Source organism: Vanacampus margaritifer, chromosome 12, assembly GCF_051991255.1.
Source record: "Vanacampus margaritifer isolate UIUO_Vmar chromosome 12, RoL_Vmar_1.0, whole genome shotgun sequence".
NCBI classification, from domain to species: Eukaryota; Metazoa; Chordata; class Actinopteri; order Syngnathiformes; family Syngnathidae; genus Vanacampus; species Vanacampus margaritifer.
In genome coordinates, this window is record NC_135443.1 from 16,274,043 (window position 1) to 16,291,051 (window position 17,009).

The window sequence follows — 17,009 nt, forward strand, 5'->3', positions numbered from 1 at the left end:
CAAGGCTTGCTGTGCATGTTTGCCACTTTGGCAGACCGGTCTTCGCCAAAATGGGTGGCTCGGCGCAGCAAAAGGACTATCTTGGAAGTGTGCCTGGCGGAGTCACAATTTGGCGGCACAGAATCAATTTAAACCTTACACCTGCTCATACCACGTCTAACAGCGGCACAGGGTAGACAGCTGACCTAACACAATGGATTACAATTTTGGGGAAAATTACAATTGTTTTTGTTTTCCTGCCAGGCCTGATGTATTTGCAAAATGCCATGTGTTTTCCCGCATGTTTAAACCATCAAAATGTGTTCAAGGCAAACTTTTCTTTTACTATTCATCTTGAACATCTTTAGATGAAACATCTAGAGTTTTATTACAATTTGGTTCAATGTCTAGGAGTTCTGTAACAGTGGTTGCTGCTTAGGCCCTAAATATATGAACAGTGGTCATCAAACCCTCCGAATAGTTGTATTATACAGTATGTTTCAAATTGGCCCATTGGGCAGCACAGCAATTAGGGGAGCGGGAGTGCCTACATTATGGCACAGATGTGCTTCCACCATGACTAGCACGCAACATTTAGACGGAAATTACCAACATGTCTAACCCACCTCCGCGCAGATTTACGCCATGCGTCGCACATGATTTCGTCTGTCCCAAAAATAGACTTTAATGTCTAACTTTAATGATGATGGCGATATTTTTGCTTGCATCTTGTTTTTTGCAATCTAACTTGTGAGGCTAGTGTAAGAGAAGTTAACCACTTATATACAATCCACTCCACTCTAATTTTAAAAACAACAGACGGGCCTTCGCTGTGTCTGCTTTTGCTCTATTAATAGCCCTTGTTGAGGCTTTTGGAGTAAATATCTCCAAAAGATAAAAACAAAAAGCAAAGTATTTGGCCAAATATTTTGGCACTCACTGATTCTGGTTCAATATTGAGTTTGATTAAAAATTTTGAAAAAGCCAAACTCACACAATAGAATTTTTGTTTTGGACTACAGAGGCTCCACTGTAACAGTTAACACCCAACTCCAAGTTTTGTTGTCCAATTATTGGGGCAGCAACCATTTAATTAAAACTTTACTGTATGTGTGCTCTTTGTTTCATGGGCCATCACGCTTAAGACATGCAGTAAGAAAGGGCAGAAGGAGGGAGTGATCGACGTGCACATTAAATGATCTACTGTATGCATAAAATGTGCTCCATTACTACATGAGCACACAAGAAGCAAGACACAGCAGCATACTCACCTTCTTTAAGAGGCCGCTTCACTTCGGCACTCAGATTGCAGACCTGGCCTGCGTGCAGTTGGGGAGACAAGCAGCCCTCCGTTTGGGCGTTGAGTGGTAAAACCACATTGTTGAGCATGAGCATGCTCTCGGATTCTCCGTCTCCTAAATGCTGGGGGCACGTGCATTTCGTGTAGACGATGCCGCACGTCTCCACCGTGCCCTTCTCTAATTTCAGGCAGTTTTCAAGCCACGTACAAAGCACTTGACACCCAAACTGGCTGGGGCTGGCCTTATTCAACACCAGAAACTCCACAATAGACTTCTCCTCTTCTTCCAGCTTCTGTGGCGTCAATCCATTTGAATCGGAGGGGAAAACCCTCCGCAGCTGAACAAAATTTTTGTCGTAGAGCAAAAATACATAAATATTCTTGGAATCACACAGGTACACTATTGACTCATTCACCTTGAGCAAGGCATTAATCTTTTCGTGAGAGTAGTGGTCAAATTGATAGGCAAGCAGAGAATACTCAGAGCAGCTCAGGTCTTGTTTGTATAGCTTCAAGTAGATGCTGTATTTGGTCGGGTCTGGGTTTTCCAGTGTCCACGTACAGTTTGTATAGTTCTTAGGGAACATTTCAGTCACAGAGTAGGATCCATAGATGACCCCCTTGACCAGAGTGGAACACCAATAATCTTGGGCACCAGTTAATCCAAACATAACCAGAAGATAGGTGGAAAATATATAAATCAACAGATTTCGAACAGCCTTCATCCTATGTCATTTGGCCTGCAAGGAGGGAGAGATGAGGAGAATTACACAGTGAACAATATGGATGATCGATCAAGTGATGGGATTCATGTATGAAAATGGCAAAAAATCCTCCACATCAACCGCAGCTGCATGTCTTTTGCACCCCGTCTTGCCACGCTTCACTACTGTACTTTGTGCAAACATTGCCACCTTGTGGTTACTACGGCCATTATTTAATTATTTCGACCATGCGTGTATGTTTGTGTGTTGGGGTGGCATGGTTAAGGCATTTAGACGTTAAGTAGGTCGTGCTGGGGAAAAAAGAAGAAAAAAAGATTAAAGATGATTTTTGCCATCAAGAGTCTGCGGCTTAATGTGTGCATCCACGTGTATGTGTTTTATGCAGGCGTTAATAAATAATATAAAATAACACACATTTCATGTGAAGAAAGCAGATTCGGGGAATAAAATGTTTCTAAATATAAGGCTTATTTAGAAAAAAATGGACAGTGCAATTTGATAAAGTATGTGTGTGTGTGCCCCCGCGACGTGCACGGGGGCGTGTGTGAGAAGAAGAGAGAGGGAGAATGCAATGCCATGTCCTGATTGCTTTAATCCTGCAGGCAATGCAGCTGCGAGCGGGTGCGTGCACGCGCACGTGGGCACGCGTGCTCGTCGATGCAACTGTGGAAGTGGAGGCGATGGACTCGCACGCTTTCCACACACACTCATGCACACGAGCCAATACACCAGAATGGGGATATGGAATGGTGACCCCCCCCCACCCCACACCCCCCCCCCCCAACTTATTTGCCGTGCAAGGCTTGCAGGGTGTGGAATCAGCTAGTGAGCTCTAAATCCACGCGAATCCACATCCTTTTGCAAGATTCATGTGCAGGGGCGTCAAGGGGAATCAGTATTCCGGGGGACGAGGAGAAATGGGTCGTCAGTAGAGACACGCTCGGTTTTATTGCCGAGGCTTCTAAAAAGCAATCGTCTCTCTGGGGGCGATGGGAATGGAGACACGGTGCCACTTTAAAGTGGTGTTTGGCTCTTAAGAGACAGATCATCGCTTTGAATAAACATTTCTGTTCATCTGCGTGGATTCGTGAGAAGGGCTACGCAGCACACACATACACACACAGACTTCAAGATTATCTCAATGCAAAAACTTTAACTCAAACACGCATATGGATATGGATACGAATGAAAAATAATCTTACCTTATACACCGCGAAAGCTATGGCTATTTTCCCAACATACTTGACAACATCCTTTATAAATCAAGTCTGCAGCCCTCGAGTGAATCCATACTCCAACACGCACGCACGCACACACACGCACACGCACACAAGTCCGGCGCAACAAGATGCTTCGGTGGGTGGGAAAAAAAAAATCTAATAAAATAAAATGCGTTACACTCCGCTTTCCCCGCTCGTATCCACGGTCCTCCTCATCATCATCCGCATGGACTTTCCCATCCAAACTCAAATAGAACCAAGCGACAGTCACAGAATTTCAGACTAACAGAGGGGGAAAAAATTTGATCATTTTGTTTTACAATAACATCACGGGTTTATTCGCCATTTCTATTCCATTTCCAAGCAAGTCGTCAAGCGGCATCCTCTCGTCACGTCGAGAAAATAGAGAGGAGAGAAATCCGTCTAGAGTGGGTGGATGGGAGATGTTTGGGGGGCCAGTGAGGACGCAAAAAGGCGCTTTGCTGGCTGCTTGCAGAGCTCCAGGAGCGGGCTGCAATAACACGTCACACTCTCAGCACCATACACACGTACGTTCACTTCTTACTGCGTCTGGCACCAGCACCCACTTTCTTGCCTGCTCTCCTCCTCCTCCTCCTCCTTCCCCTCCCCTTCCTTTTTTCCCCCTCCGCTTCCCCCGCACTTAATTCCGATCTAAAGGGGTTCCCCCCCTGAACCGGACCCTTCTCACTTATGCTCAGACAACGTTTACAGCATGCAGCATTCTCCAAAGATGGAATATTACAAGGACTTTTTTTTTTTTTTTTAAACAATCGTGTGGATGAGATTAACTGAGATTTCCAAAATAAAATCGGCACCCTCTGTCACTGGGATCTGAAAGATATAGTGTTGTTGGACTCTTTTATTCCTCCAGATGACTCTGGGTTCCCACTCGTTTTTCTGTGCATCCATTGTACTGCGCTGCATGAGAATGAAATACTATCCTAACTCTAGATTTGCACTTATTTAGTCAAATATGTCAGCATAGGTCAAACAGCTTCTCCATCTTTGACATTTTTTGGTCAAAAGTTTGATGAAACAGCAATTTCCCAAATTCCCCACCAGGTAGAGCAACAACTCTTCCATTAACTTGCATGCTGCATTCATCAGGAAATCCAGATGATCGGCTCCAGTTAGACAAATTGCAGTTGTCAAAGACCATTAACACAGCATCGGTATTTTTTTCCTCAACTAGTTGTTGTCAAAATCTAACCTGATTTTCTGTACAATATACATAGTATGGTATGTATAGTACAATATGATCATGATGACACTGGCTATTTTGCATTGAGGGGAAAATGGGGCAATGCCCCACTAGATCCAGTTGATGGTACTTGGGTGGGGAAAAGAAAGTAGGCAAGTGGCGATATCATGTATTGTTATTCGCGACCGCCATCTTTTGGCCGTTTTATGATCAGGAATTAGAAATGAGAAGGATGGAAAATTGCCATTAATTTCATCCAATTTAAAGAAAAAATGGTATCATGGGATCTTTCTTTAAAATTATCTGTCGTCTTTTTTGGGGGGGATCTAATGTATCAAAAGTACTAGCAGTATTGTTGAGTTGAGTACAGTACTCGTACAGATTTTTTTTTATTTTTATCGAACATTCTTTTAAAAAACAAAACAAAAAAACTATCAGATACTTATCCCAAAGAGTCTGGATTCAATTGCAAAACCGCAATGGCACTCAGGAGAGCACAAGCAGGAAAATCACTATGATGTAACATATTTACAGCTACTTTCTGAACGCTTTAGCATCACGCACACTGGTGGCTAGCAGGTTATTTTTTGGTTAACGGTGATTGAGGTAAGAAAAGAGCATTTGGAGAAGTAAACAACAGAGCTGTGTCAATTGGATTGCGAGGTGGTGGGTCAGCAATTCTACTGTGAACAAATTGAGAAAAGGGAAATTGAATTATCTGCATTTAATTTGTTAATACTTGAAATTTCTGCCACCCTTCCACAAAGTAGCAGCATAGCAGTTTAGTTTGTAGTTTTATTGTAACATCTCTCGGGAAACTACAGAAGTGTGGAACTGTCAATGTAGAGTATAAACAGTTTTGACTGGCAAATACGTTCATACTTATTTTCAAAAGATTTAAACGTATTTGCAAGTACGTTTAAAGGTACATGTAGGCTACATGGTAAAATTATTTAGTATTGACTTGCGCATATGCATACCCAATGGCATTATGGGAAAAAAATGCAGAATGGAAATCATGCCCTGCAGACAATAATTTATCATAAAAATTAATCTTTTTTATTTACTTAGCTTTCAAACTTATTTGGTATATAAAGTAGGCCAAATCCTGAAAAAAAAAACTTCTTTTTTTTCTCCCATGTGCAAATCAATACCCTGTGGCATAATAGGAAATTTTGCAAACTTTTTAGCATTTAGCCTACAAGTACATTCAAACGTATTCACAAATACATTAAAACGTGTTTGCAAGTACGTTTGAACATTCTCACGCTGTCTGGCAACAAGTGACCATACAAATTCATGCATTTTTTTTTTTTAAAGTCCTGGATTGTTGCTGAGCTGAAAAGGTAGCTCAATTTTAGTCAAGTTGGAAATCTCTGTGCCACATCATCCGAATCTTTTCATGGTTTATTCTGTCTGCGTATTCTTTGACATCAGCGTAATAGCCCGTGGCTACAAATTAAATAGTTACTTGACAAACACTTGAACTCTCTCATTCAAAACTCAACAGTCGGCTAAATTCAATATGAGAAGAGGCTCACGCAGCTGGTCTGCGACAATGCAGCATCAATAGGTGTACGATGGCTTTCATTGCCTATTGCCGCAATTCATGGCGAGAATAGTGGTTTAATGGACAGGAGATGGGGGAGTTAGAGTCATGTGAAACGCTTGCTGATCACAATTTCTTCCATTTCTACTGAAGCCAAAAGAGCTTATTGTCTTCATTGATGGCTCCTTTTTAACAGATGCACATACGGCATGGGCGCCGTCATTGTAGGTCTACAGTCTTCATACATATAAAAACATTAATAAATGAGAAATTAACGGGCAGGACGCTCACACTTATTGGAGCTCAGTTCCTTTGCATACATTTGGGAATATTTGCATATCTAGAAATGAATGCATGGGATAAGACTTTAAGAACAGAAGCAATCGTTACCCGTTACAATTTGGTTTTACTTTGGGAGGGTGTGTAAGCTGCTCTAATCATTTTTGCTGTGCACAGTTAACTCTCATTAGCCTGGCCCTCACTTTCAGGCCATGGTTGAATGTATTCCATCCGAACAGATGCTGCATGAAGAGGCTATTTGTTCAAATATTTTCAATGAAGTTTCAGTGTAAAATGTCATCCAAAAAAATACCCTGGCCGTCCATTATGACATTCTAATTGAGCAAATTTTAGTATATCCTCTCCTTATGTTGTGTCTGGATTTTCCAAGTAAAGTGGAACCTGAAGTTAAATCCCAATGAAAGTGAACTGAAAGTTGTGAAAAATTCTAAAATCATACGATCTAAAAAGAGTTGGATCTAAAGTAAACCAATTATGGATAAAAAATGGACCGATCCACTTTATGGGTCAACTTTCTGGATTGTTTTATACAAAATTACCCATTTTTTTTGTTCCAAGTAAAGGATCTTACCGCAGCACGGTGTATGACTGGTTAGCACGTCCGCCTCCCAGTGCAGAGGACGTGAGATCGAGTCCGAGCTTCGGCCTTCCTGGGTGGAGTTTGCATGTTCTCCCCGTGCTTGCGTGGGTGTTCTCCGGGTACTCCGGTTTCCTCCCACGTTCCAAAGACATGCATGGCAGGTTAATTGAACTCTCCAAATTGTCCATAGGTGTGATTGTGAGTACGGTTGTTCGTCTCTGTGTGCCCCGCGATTGGCTGGCAACCAGTTCAGGGTGTACCCCGCCTACTGCCTGAAGCCAGCTAGGATAGGCTCCAGCGCCCCCCGCGACCCTTGTGAGGAAAGCGGTTAAGAAAATGGATGGATGTTTCTAGAGTGTACTGTAATCTTGCCTCTACAGTTAAAAAGGCTTCATTATTGACTGGGCAGCTGTGGCAAGTAGTCAAGATTGTCGTCTGCCACCATGGGGACTCAATTGAGGACCATCCATCCGCCCCCAATATCCCTAGACTCAAGGTTGTGGTGTCCTTGAGCAAGACCCCAAACTGCTCCCTTGGAGCCCCCTGCTCTTATTTGTGCCACTTACAGTTTGCTGTGTCCGCCAGTGTGATTCGTCAAATGCATGGGTCGAATTTCATGTACGGTATGTGTGTGTTGTGTACATGACAAATAAAGAAAATTCCGTTCTATTCTACTCTACTTTCATGATTATTTTTATTGAAATCCCAGTAACAGAAGTTGCTAAGCGTTCACAGTTTCAACGGAGCAAGATGTGTCATGAGTTAAGAATTTAGCAATAAGATGAATATAAACATTAAACACACTTTATTTCTATAAATCTCTGCAAGCATTTATTTTTTAAAATCCTTGCTACAACAATCCAAAGAAATCACAATGTCTCTGTGCTGACCTTGTTTTCGTTAGTTTTATTTATTTATTTATTTTTCAGTCAGCTGTGTCTTCATTAATACTCAGAAAAGCCAATCACCTCCAAACAAAGATATTACAAGAATTCAATGCTTTGTCATTTTTATAAATTAATGAAATATGCTATTTTAATTCAAGGCAAATGCTATGGTTAAATTACACTACAGTACATAGTGAAATGAATGAAATACATGTTTTTAAAATCATCCTTCATATTGAAGTGGTTTAAAGGACAATGGCATGTTTTTTAAAAACAATATTCCCTTAATGAATTAATTGAACACATTTTGAATAATATTAAACAGTTTGTGCGAGCACAATTTTTATAGCTCTTAATTACAATTGTGCCAAAAGGTTTCACATTTAAAAATACTTTGCACTAACGAAAGGATGCAATTCTTTATATTAGCAGTTTATTAATTAGGAAAATACCTTAGAAAAAAGTGAGAAAGAGATTATAATTATTGAACTAGAAGTCAGCAGTACACAAGCAAGAGGCCAATGTCTCTCTCGGTAAAATCTCCAAAACTTAACAATATTTCTCATCTAATAGCAGTCTTAGTATCTGTCATATTATTCTGTCAAGTCAAGGATCTGTTATAGCACATGCTTTGTGAATTATTCATGACACGGTATAAAGAACGGCTCTATTATCACCCGCTCCTGTTTGTGCGAGTGCGACTGTGGTTGCGCAATTGTGCACACACATGCTGCACACATGTATTGTATATATGTTTATCAAACATAGAAAGGTTGTTTGACGCAAGGGCCATTTTATCGCATTCTTTACAAAATCCACGTGGCGAGCATACTAGAAGTATATTGTTGCAAACCATCCATTAGGACTGGCAGTAGTATGGCTGCTTTAAGAATATATGAAGTATAACTCTCATGGAAAAAAAGTTGAGGCTGCTCTGCTCTTGGCTAATGCAAACGTCTGTGCACATACACACACATGGAAGCATATAGGCTAAATTCTCCAGATACCAGCCAAATTTATTCATTTTGTCAGCACCAGGTAGTCCATATGTTGCGTATGTCTGCGGCTGCGCACAGTAATATTGCCCTCGCCCCTGTTGGAATCTCAGCTGGGTGACTTATTGTTAAACATTTCCTGGAAAAAAAAAAGGCTTTCCTGAAGAGTTGGATTTATTTTTGTACACAGTGCCATTGTGGAATATATTATTCCTTGCTGTGTTTGTCTTTACGTAAATTGCACTTGCATCCATAAATGTCAGATCGGGATAAATTATTTTCTTGTGCTGGTTGCATTGCTACTTGTTGCATCATATCTATTTAGTTACCCTCATTTCTCAAGAATAACACCCACTTGTAAATTGCCCTTCAAAAGCATTTTTTTCCTTGATGCTCATTATTTGCTCCCCTGATTTGTTGATACCAATGCTCAAAAATCTAAGTACTATTTACGGTATACTACTTTACATACTTTTGCCGTTGTACTATTTTATTTAAATTTTGAGTTTACTCATGTATACTCATCTATCTATCTATCTATCTATCTATCTATCTATCTATCTATCTATCTATCTATCTATCTATCTATCTATCTATCTATCTGTCTGTCTGTCTGTCTGTCTGTCCGTCTGGCTAGCTACCATTCTATCTGTCTGGCTAGCTAGCTAATGAGTTAGCTACCTACTGTAACTTTATATTTATCAACCTACCTTTCATTCTATTGTTTGATTGATTGATTAAAATGTTTGTTTTGAATATTTCAACATTATTTAATACATAAATATGTGACAATAATCAATGAAAGAAAAGAAAAAACAAAAGAAAACAGGCAATAGAAAATAAAACAATCAATGAATATTCGAAAAGGAGTGAGAAGAAGTAAAACTTATTTACACCCACCCCTTTTCCTTAAGTAAATAACATAACTTCCATCCTTCTCTTACATACACACATTATATGAATTAATACATGTATACATACACCCATAGCCTAATACATTCGTTTAACACCACATGTACAGTCCCACCTATAAATCTACTACTTCGGTCTATTTACACAACATAAACATAAAAAAAAAAAAAAAAAGCAGTCAAACTAAAAAAAACAGGGAGAGAAACCCCCACTTCCCCCCAAAAAAAAAGTAGTAACCAAAAAATAAATAATACAATTATCTCAACACACCTAGTAAGTGACCACTCCTCCCTCATCCTCATATTGTTTGAAAATCCTATTTTTATACAGTATTTTAAACTGTCTCATATTTGTACACCGTTTCAACTCCCCACCAAATCCCTTTAGTAGCCTCACCATGCATACTGATAGACAAAAACTCTTTCTTGTACGAAACCTAGGTTCTTTAAAGTCACAATGTCTCCGTAGATCGTAACACTCAATATGGTTCTTAAACAACTGTTGAATATTCTGTGGTAGTAAATTATATCTCGCTTTAAACATTATTTTTTGGGTGTTTGATACTGTACAATGTCTAAAGTAATAGTGACTTTAGAAATAATGTGGTTGTGTAATACTGATAACCAGCTTTGTGAATAATCCGTATTGCTCTTTTCTGTAAAATATTTAATGAATGGAGTGAGATTTTGTAGTTATTGCCCCCAAACTTCAGCACAGTACTGCAAATAAGGAGAGACTAGCGAACAGTATAGAGTGTGGAGTGATTTATTATCTAATACACTCTTTGCTTTATTAATTATTGTAATGTTTCTTGAAATTTTACTGTATATGTTTGATATGTGGTTTCCAGCAAATTTTATCATCAATAATTACCACCAAAAACTGCATTTCATGAACTCTCTCAATTTTTACCCCCTCTACTTTAATCTTCATCTGTGTATTCATTCTACAATTTCCAAATAACATTATTTTTGTCTTCCCTAAATGTAATGATAATTTATTGCTTTGAAACCATATTTTTAATTTGTTCATTTATTTTGTTATTTCCTGCTGTAATTGTACTATGTTACTCCCTGAGTGAAAAATAATGGTGTCATCATCAAATAACACATAATGCTGTATCTTGGAAACCATATACATATCACTTATATACAAAATAAAGAGTTTAGGGCCTAATACTGACCCCTGGGGGACACCACAAACAATATCCAAACATGATAAGGAAGAATCACCCAACCTCTATCTATCTCATGATTGTTTTTTGGAGGTAGCTTGCACCTGTATCTAATTATGTCCTTTTAATCAAAAAGAGATGTGAATTCACTTGGATGGAATGTTAACTTATAAACACAAACGGTATCACTGCTCTCCATTGTAAATCCTTCGTCTGCCTCCGTTACTATCCTGCCAGCATGGCTGCATACAAATGCTGCAGGGATTGGTCATGTGACTTTCGGAGGTCTAGACTCACAATTAAACTGACAGTGAAAGTACCACTGCTAACTGCTGTGTAGCAGCAGTAGTGCAATTACACTTATCTAGTACGCCCTCCAAAAAATAAAAAATCCCAGTAGGATCACATCGCTCATATTAGAGAAGGACTGACGGGCCAGTCCAAGATGTATTCTAGCCTCTTGCTGATCTGTTAGTAGATGGTACATGTGGCGGCCGTGGTTCAGGGTGTAGAGACGGTTGTTCAGTACCCAAAAGGTTGGCTGTTCGATCCCTGCTCTCCCCAAGTCATGTGTTGTTGCGTCCTTGGGCAAGGCACTTCACACACATTGCCTCCAGTGCTACTCACACTGGTCTATGAAAGGTGCGAATGTTTGGTGGTGGTCGGAGGTGCAGTAGGTGCACACTGGCAGCCACGCTTCCGTCAGCCTGCCCCAGGGCAGCTGTGGCTACTTAAGTAGTTTACCGCCACCACAGTGTGGATGTGTGAGGGCATGAATAATGTATCCACTCTATTGTAAAGCGTCTTTGAGTGTCTAGAAAAGTGCTATATAAATCCAATGCATTATTATTATTATTACATGCAGCGCAAACATGACCCTGTACAAGATGATCAGTAGAAAATGGATGGAATGATGGAGAATTGAGCAGGCAGGCACAAAAAGAATCTTGTGTGGGTGACTGAAGGATTGTGGTACAGCAAGCAGTGATAGATTCAAAAAATTGTGAACACAAAATGGCATTTGAGTCTTCAAATTGGGACAGTTTTATGATGCAGCATGTCCTTCAAATGCTGCCTCTAACGGATGCAGCCACTGAATTGGGACACAAGTACATATTTTCATATTCATCATTTTTTTATGACAATAGCAATAATTTATTGTTTTTCTTTGTATTCTGATAACAAACAGTGCCCTTGTATAGTGCCCAAAAAGATGCCATGCAGTGATGATAAAGTGGTATACAGGACATGTGTGGTAAGACACGGATACACATATAACCTTGTCGTTCAATTTCTGTTTTGCTTGTTTTTATGTTACTTTCTGTGTGAAATACGTAAATGTGTCGGCTTGCCAGCATTCTACAAAGACAATTGTTATACTGTATATCTGAGGAAGTAATAATATCCTAAAAAATGGCCAATGTACATTTTGGTGAAATGTTAAATCTGTTTTCTCTAACTGTCATAATTTATGTTTATGTTTGATATCAGAACCCCAGTCAAATCTAAGGCCATTGGTGTTTTGCTTAAACCTGTCATAAGTGTTCTAAGGTTGTCTAGACTTGGAGCTGTTAATATCCACTTTATTAATGTAATATCTCTTTGACACATTCGACACGCTCACTGAACATTTGCATTATGGATTCATGCTTATATAAACACTCTTCTTATGCTTCGTCTGCTGTGTGTCACTATCAGGCTTTGTGTCCTATGGTTCGATGTAATCATTACACTAATGATGTTCCAGTCTATTAACAAATTAAAATCAGTGCGTTTTTCCTCGGATCCTTTCAAGGACTGTTTTGACATTTTCCCTTTCATATTTAATTAAAGCTGTTGCAGACATTCCTGGGTGTTGCGGTTGATATGAGGTGAAACACTCAGAGCAGTTCTTGCACTTTGTCTTGTATGGCAATCATAAACACCTCAAGTGAGTGCAAAGGGAAATGCATGTTAACCATATGAGAAAATCAATGTGTGTCAAAAAGATGCATAGGATGTGTGAAGATATACTGACCATGCAGTCTCTGCATCAAAATGCAGATGGGAATTGTGACATGAAACTGTCACAAACAATACTTCTATCAATACTGAAGGTTTATTATTTATTTATTTTTATTAGCCCAAGTTTTTAGCAACAGTGGTTATACAGCAAGCTCAAATGCAAATTAACTCATTCACTGCCATTGACGGCTGTAGACGTCAAAAATTTATTTTAACTATTTCTATTACTTTAACTTTTTTTCCCCACTTTTGTTAACAATGAAAACCTAGAACATGTTTTATTGTACATTTAGAACATATATCATTTTTTGATTATTTGTGAGTTAACTAGTGAAGTCATGTGATTAATTACAATTAAAAATGTTAATCGCCTGTCGCCCCTATTTTTCTTTAATGAATTTATGGCAGTGAATGAGTTAATAGCTGAGTCCTTTGTTCCCCCCTAAACATCTGCAATAGTTTAATTATAGGCAAAATTATAGCATATATTTAAAAAAAAAAGACAATGCAGCACATACAGTATATATACAGTATATTGTATTATATACAAGACAACATATGACATGAATCAATTTATCAATGTATGTAAATAACATATTTTTAATTACAGAACATGTTTTAAATCCATCTTGGTCTCTAATATTTCACGTAATTTGCCTTCATAGCCACAGTTTAGTGTTTTTAGTTTCACCCGAAAAGTTAGTTGATAACTGTTGAAGAAGAAAAGTACTTATTCGATAATTTATGAGATATTTCATTTCAGTTGCAGCTCGGGTGAATTAGTGCCTATTGGCTACCATGTCGGATTCACAGTAATGAGGTTTGTGGTTTTATTCTTGGTTTTGATCTCCCCCCACAAAAAAGGCAACAAAAGCCTACTAAAACATCTGAACATGATTTGAGGTTAGTCAGAGGCCCTTTAAATGATGACAGGAGTGTTCTGACTCCATGAATGTGATTGTAATTGGTTTATTATGAACACAGCTGATTTCATGTCTTGGCAAATACCAAAACAATCCTCACCTATGAGCGCAGTTAAACAGCACTCTGCGCCAGACACCACACTTGTGCTGGGCACGAATATAGAGCCAATGATGTCATTTTACTGGGCTATGATTGTAAAATGTTTATCCAAATCATTAAAGTCCACAGAGATGATAAACCTGGAAAGTGTCACATGGAAGCACAAATGAAAGCCAAGTATATGGGGGTCACAGAGGTTAAATAAACACACATATTTGATTAATTCTTAATGCGTGTCTGTGCGTGAGCGGTTGTGTAGGAGGGAAATTATGTTTGTTTGACCGGTATTTTAAGGACATCAAGTTTTCTGATAAATATTTGACATTGGCAAGCATGTCACAATCACTGTGTTTAGGCACGACAGCATAAATTAAAATCTTTAATAAAAGATCATAAAAGAACTTGAGGTACAAATATGCGCATGCCATCCTCTTCCAACTATCACAAGACAATGAATGCTATCTTGCCTAAGTAGTTTGCCATGTTTCTACAAGTAAGACGTTCACATTCCTGCTTCTTTAAAAATTTATTCAGCCTTGTCACAAGGACACAAGCAGCTCAAGGTCTACACAAGCAACTTTTGTGTTTGTATCCCAGACGACAGGGCTGTCAGAAAGGGTGATGGTTCAATAACCCAAACTGACTTCATTGGTTATATATATATATATATATATATATATATATAAAATTATTTAAATTACTATCATTTACATCACATTTGGATAACATCACAAATTCTTATTTATTTATTTATTTATTAAAAAGCAAGACTTGATCAGCTTTTGCACCATCCAATAACAGTCACAACATTTATTAGAGCAATGCTTAAAAAAATGCATTTCTCAGCCATTTTATTTTATACTCAGACACCCTCAAACTACCACATCTTATAGCCACACAATAACATGTTTGCCGTATGGCTCAGTATAAATATTAACCGAGTGACTTTAATATAAGTGAGAGCATGCATAATTTGATTTATTTTGGGAGATGATTCTCAAAGTCAGTCATTTTCTCTGACTACAGACAGGTTAGTAACAAAGACTATCAGCTTGCTTTATCGCTAACCGGTAAAAAAAAAAAGTTAAAAAAAAAAGTTTAAAAAAAAATGCTGCTATGAACAAATTCAAGATTATCTTTTTGGGGTGATGATTTTTGTGACTGTCAGGATGCAAATTTATCTGGTAAGAACAATTTTTAATAATATAATTTACTTGACATGTGTATCATATTGAAGCTTGACAAAAGAGATTTGTGGGATTAGTTTTCAATTTTCCAGTCCAATTGCATTGTCAGGTTATAATGTAGCAACAAGATACTAGCGAGCTTTAGCAGGCACATTCTCTTGGCATGATTTATCTTTCAGGAAAGAAATATGTAAGCATACATGTGTGTGACCTAAACTGTGTCAATCTCTGCTTTACATTCCACTCACATTTCTATTTGCCTTTTCCATGCCTGGTAGAGTACGGAATTTTAAATCAAGGTGTTTTTTTTGTGTGTGTTTTTTCCCTCGCAGTGTTCCTGTTCTTTTTTGTGTGTGTTTTTGTCGGAGACAATGCTGCTCTGCATGATTCCCCGGAGCCTTTATCCGTTTCCTTTGAATGTGGTTCCAACTAGCGGGCCTTCGACTCCCACAAACCCACCTCTCAGGCTTTGCAAATTTTGCAGGAGCTACTGCCTCCACACTGGATTGACAAGCTCGCCAGACTTGAAATGTTCATTCTCCTTAGTGGTTAACCAAATGTCGGGTCTACATTTTTTGTGGGGACATCTCATTGACATAATGCATTTCCTAGCCCCTTAGCCTAACCTTAACCATCACAACTGATTGCCTAATCCTAACCTTTACTTTAACCCCAAACAAAACCCAACTCAAACCTAAACTCTAAAACCAAGTCCTGACCAATGGAAACCACCAAAATGTCCCCACAAGGACACGTGGTGCCCATAATGATAATAAAAACAGAGAAAATTACACACACACACACACACACACACACACACACACACACACACATACACACACACACACACACACGCACACACACACACACACACACACACACAGTTTTTACGTGATGCAAAGAAACACTACCAAATGAAATATTGGTCCTAATAAAACAAAACAAACAAAACTTTTTGTGGGCAAGCTGAAACTGAAGACAAAATGAAAACATTTTTCCAGCCCTTAAAGCATAAAAACTTGCATTACACTACAAAAACAGTCCCTGACTTCTCCAAAGTGCTAGAAATGGTGCAATAATAAAAAAATAGATTTCTTGGACTAGTCACACCCACTGAAACCACATACAGGGGATCTATCCGGTCTCTGAATCGCTTATCTATCCCAGCTGTCTTTGCATGAGAGGTGGGGTAATACCCTCAACTGGTCGCCATTCAAGTTTACTAGTGGGGTCTTTATAACTGAGCTGTAATTTGGTACGCTGATACGAAGCAATTTTCTGATACTGTTGTTGACGTTACTAAAAGAATGACCAGAGTTTTTATAGAAGTTTTGATATATATGAAAACTGTACTAATATTGGGGTGCTCGCGTTTTTAAGCATCACTGTTAACTAACTGTATGATCTGAATATAAAAAAAAAATGCACCATGGTTAATAACCTGCTAAAAATTCGATTTTGTGAGTTCATCATTCTTTCGGCAGATTGAAATTCCAGAACCCACCCATCCATCCATTTTCTTTGCATTAGGGTTGCATTTGAGCTGGTGCTGTTTACAGTTGACTGTGGAGGCAGCACACATTCTGGACTTATCACCAGCTAATTACAGGAAACATACTGACAAACAACTATCCATACACACATTTATAGTTAAATTTAAAGGTTTTTAAATTAACCAAGCATATTTTTGGAATGTGGGAGAAGAGAGTACTCCACACTGCACATGACAGCCACAGCCAAGATTCAAAACCCCTTGTTGTGTCTGTGTATTAGATTGGGTCATCGAGTCATTGAATTGTTATGGTCCTGTGTATGCCTCTTGTGATGATGATGATGATGTCAGTATTATGGAGTTGCTATGTCCCTTGTGATGATATAAGTTGTAAGTTGCTATGCAGTTATGTCCCTTGTGATGATGAAATTGTAAGTTGCTATGCAGTTATGTCCCTTGT

At 38.7% G+C, this 17,009-nt stretch overlaps 1 protein-coding gene across 7 annotated transcripts in view; it reads right to left on the bottom strand.

Moving 5' to 3' along the window:
* The window catches only part of adgrb3 (adhesion G protein-coupled receptor B3), a 134,605-nt gene extending 130,785 nt beyond the window's left edge, over nt 1-3,820 (bottom strand). For 3 of the 7 annotated variants that reach the window (XM_077581540.1, XM_077581536.1, XM_077581535.1), the window contains exons 1-2: nt 3,207-3,816; nt 1,251-2,019 (exon numbers count right to left, since the gene is read on the bottom strand). In XM_077581540.1, coding sequence (XP_077437666.1) covers nt 1,251-2,004 — 754 coding nt within the window. In that variant the 5' untranslated portion in view covers nt 2,005-2,019; nt 3,207-3,816. Of the gene's footprint in view, nt 1-1,250; nt 2,020-3,206 lie in introns of all 7 variants that reach the window. The other 4 variants (XM_077581537.1, XM_077581539.1, XM_077581538.1 and 1 more) reach the window with 4 other exon arrangements.
* Between the last annotated feature and the right edge of the window lie 13,189 nt (nt 3,821-17,009).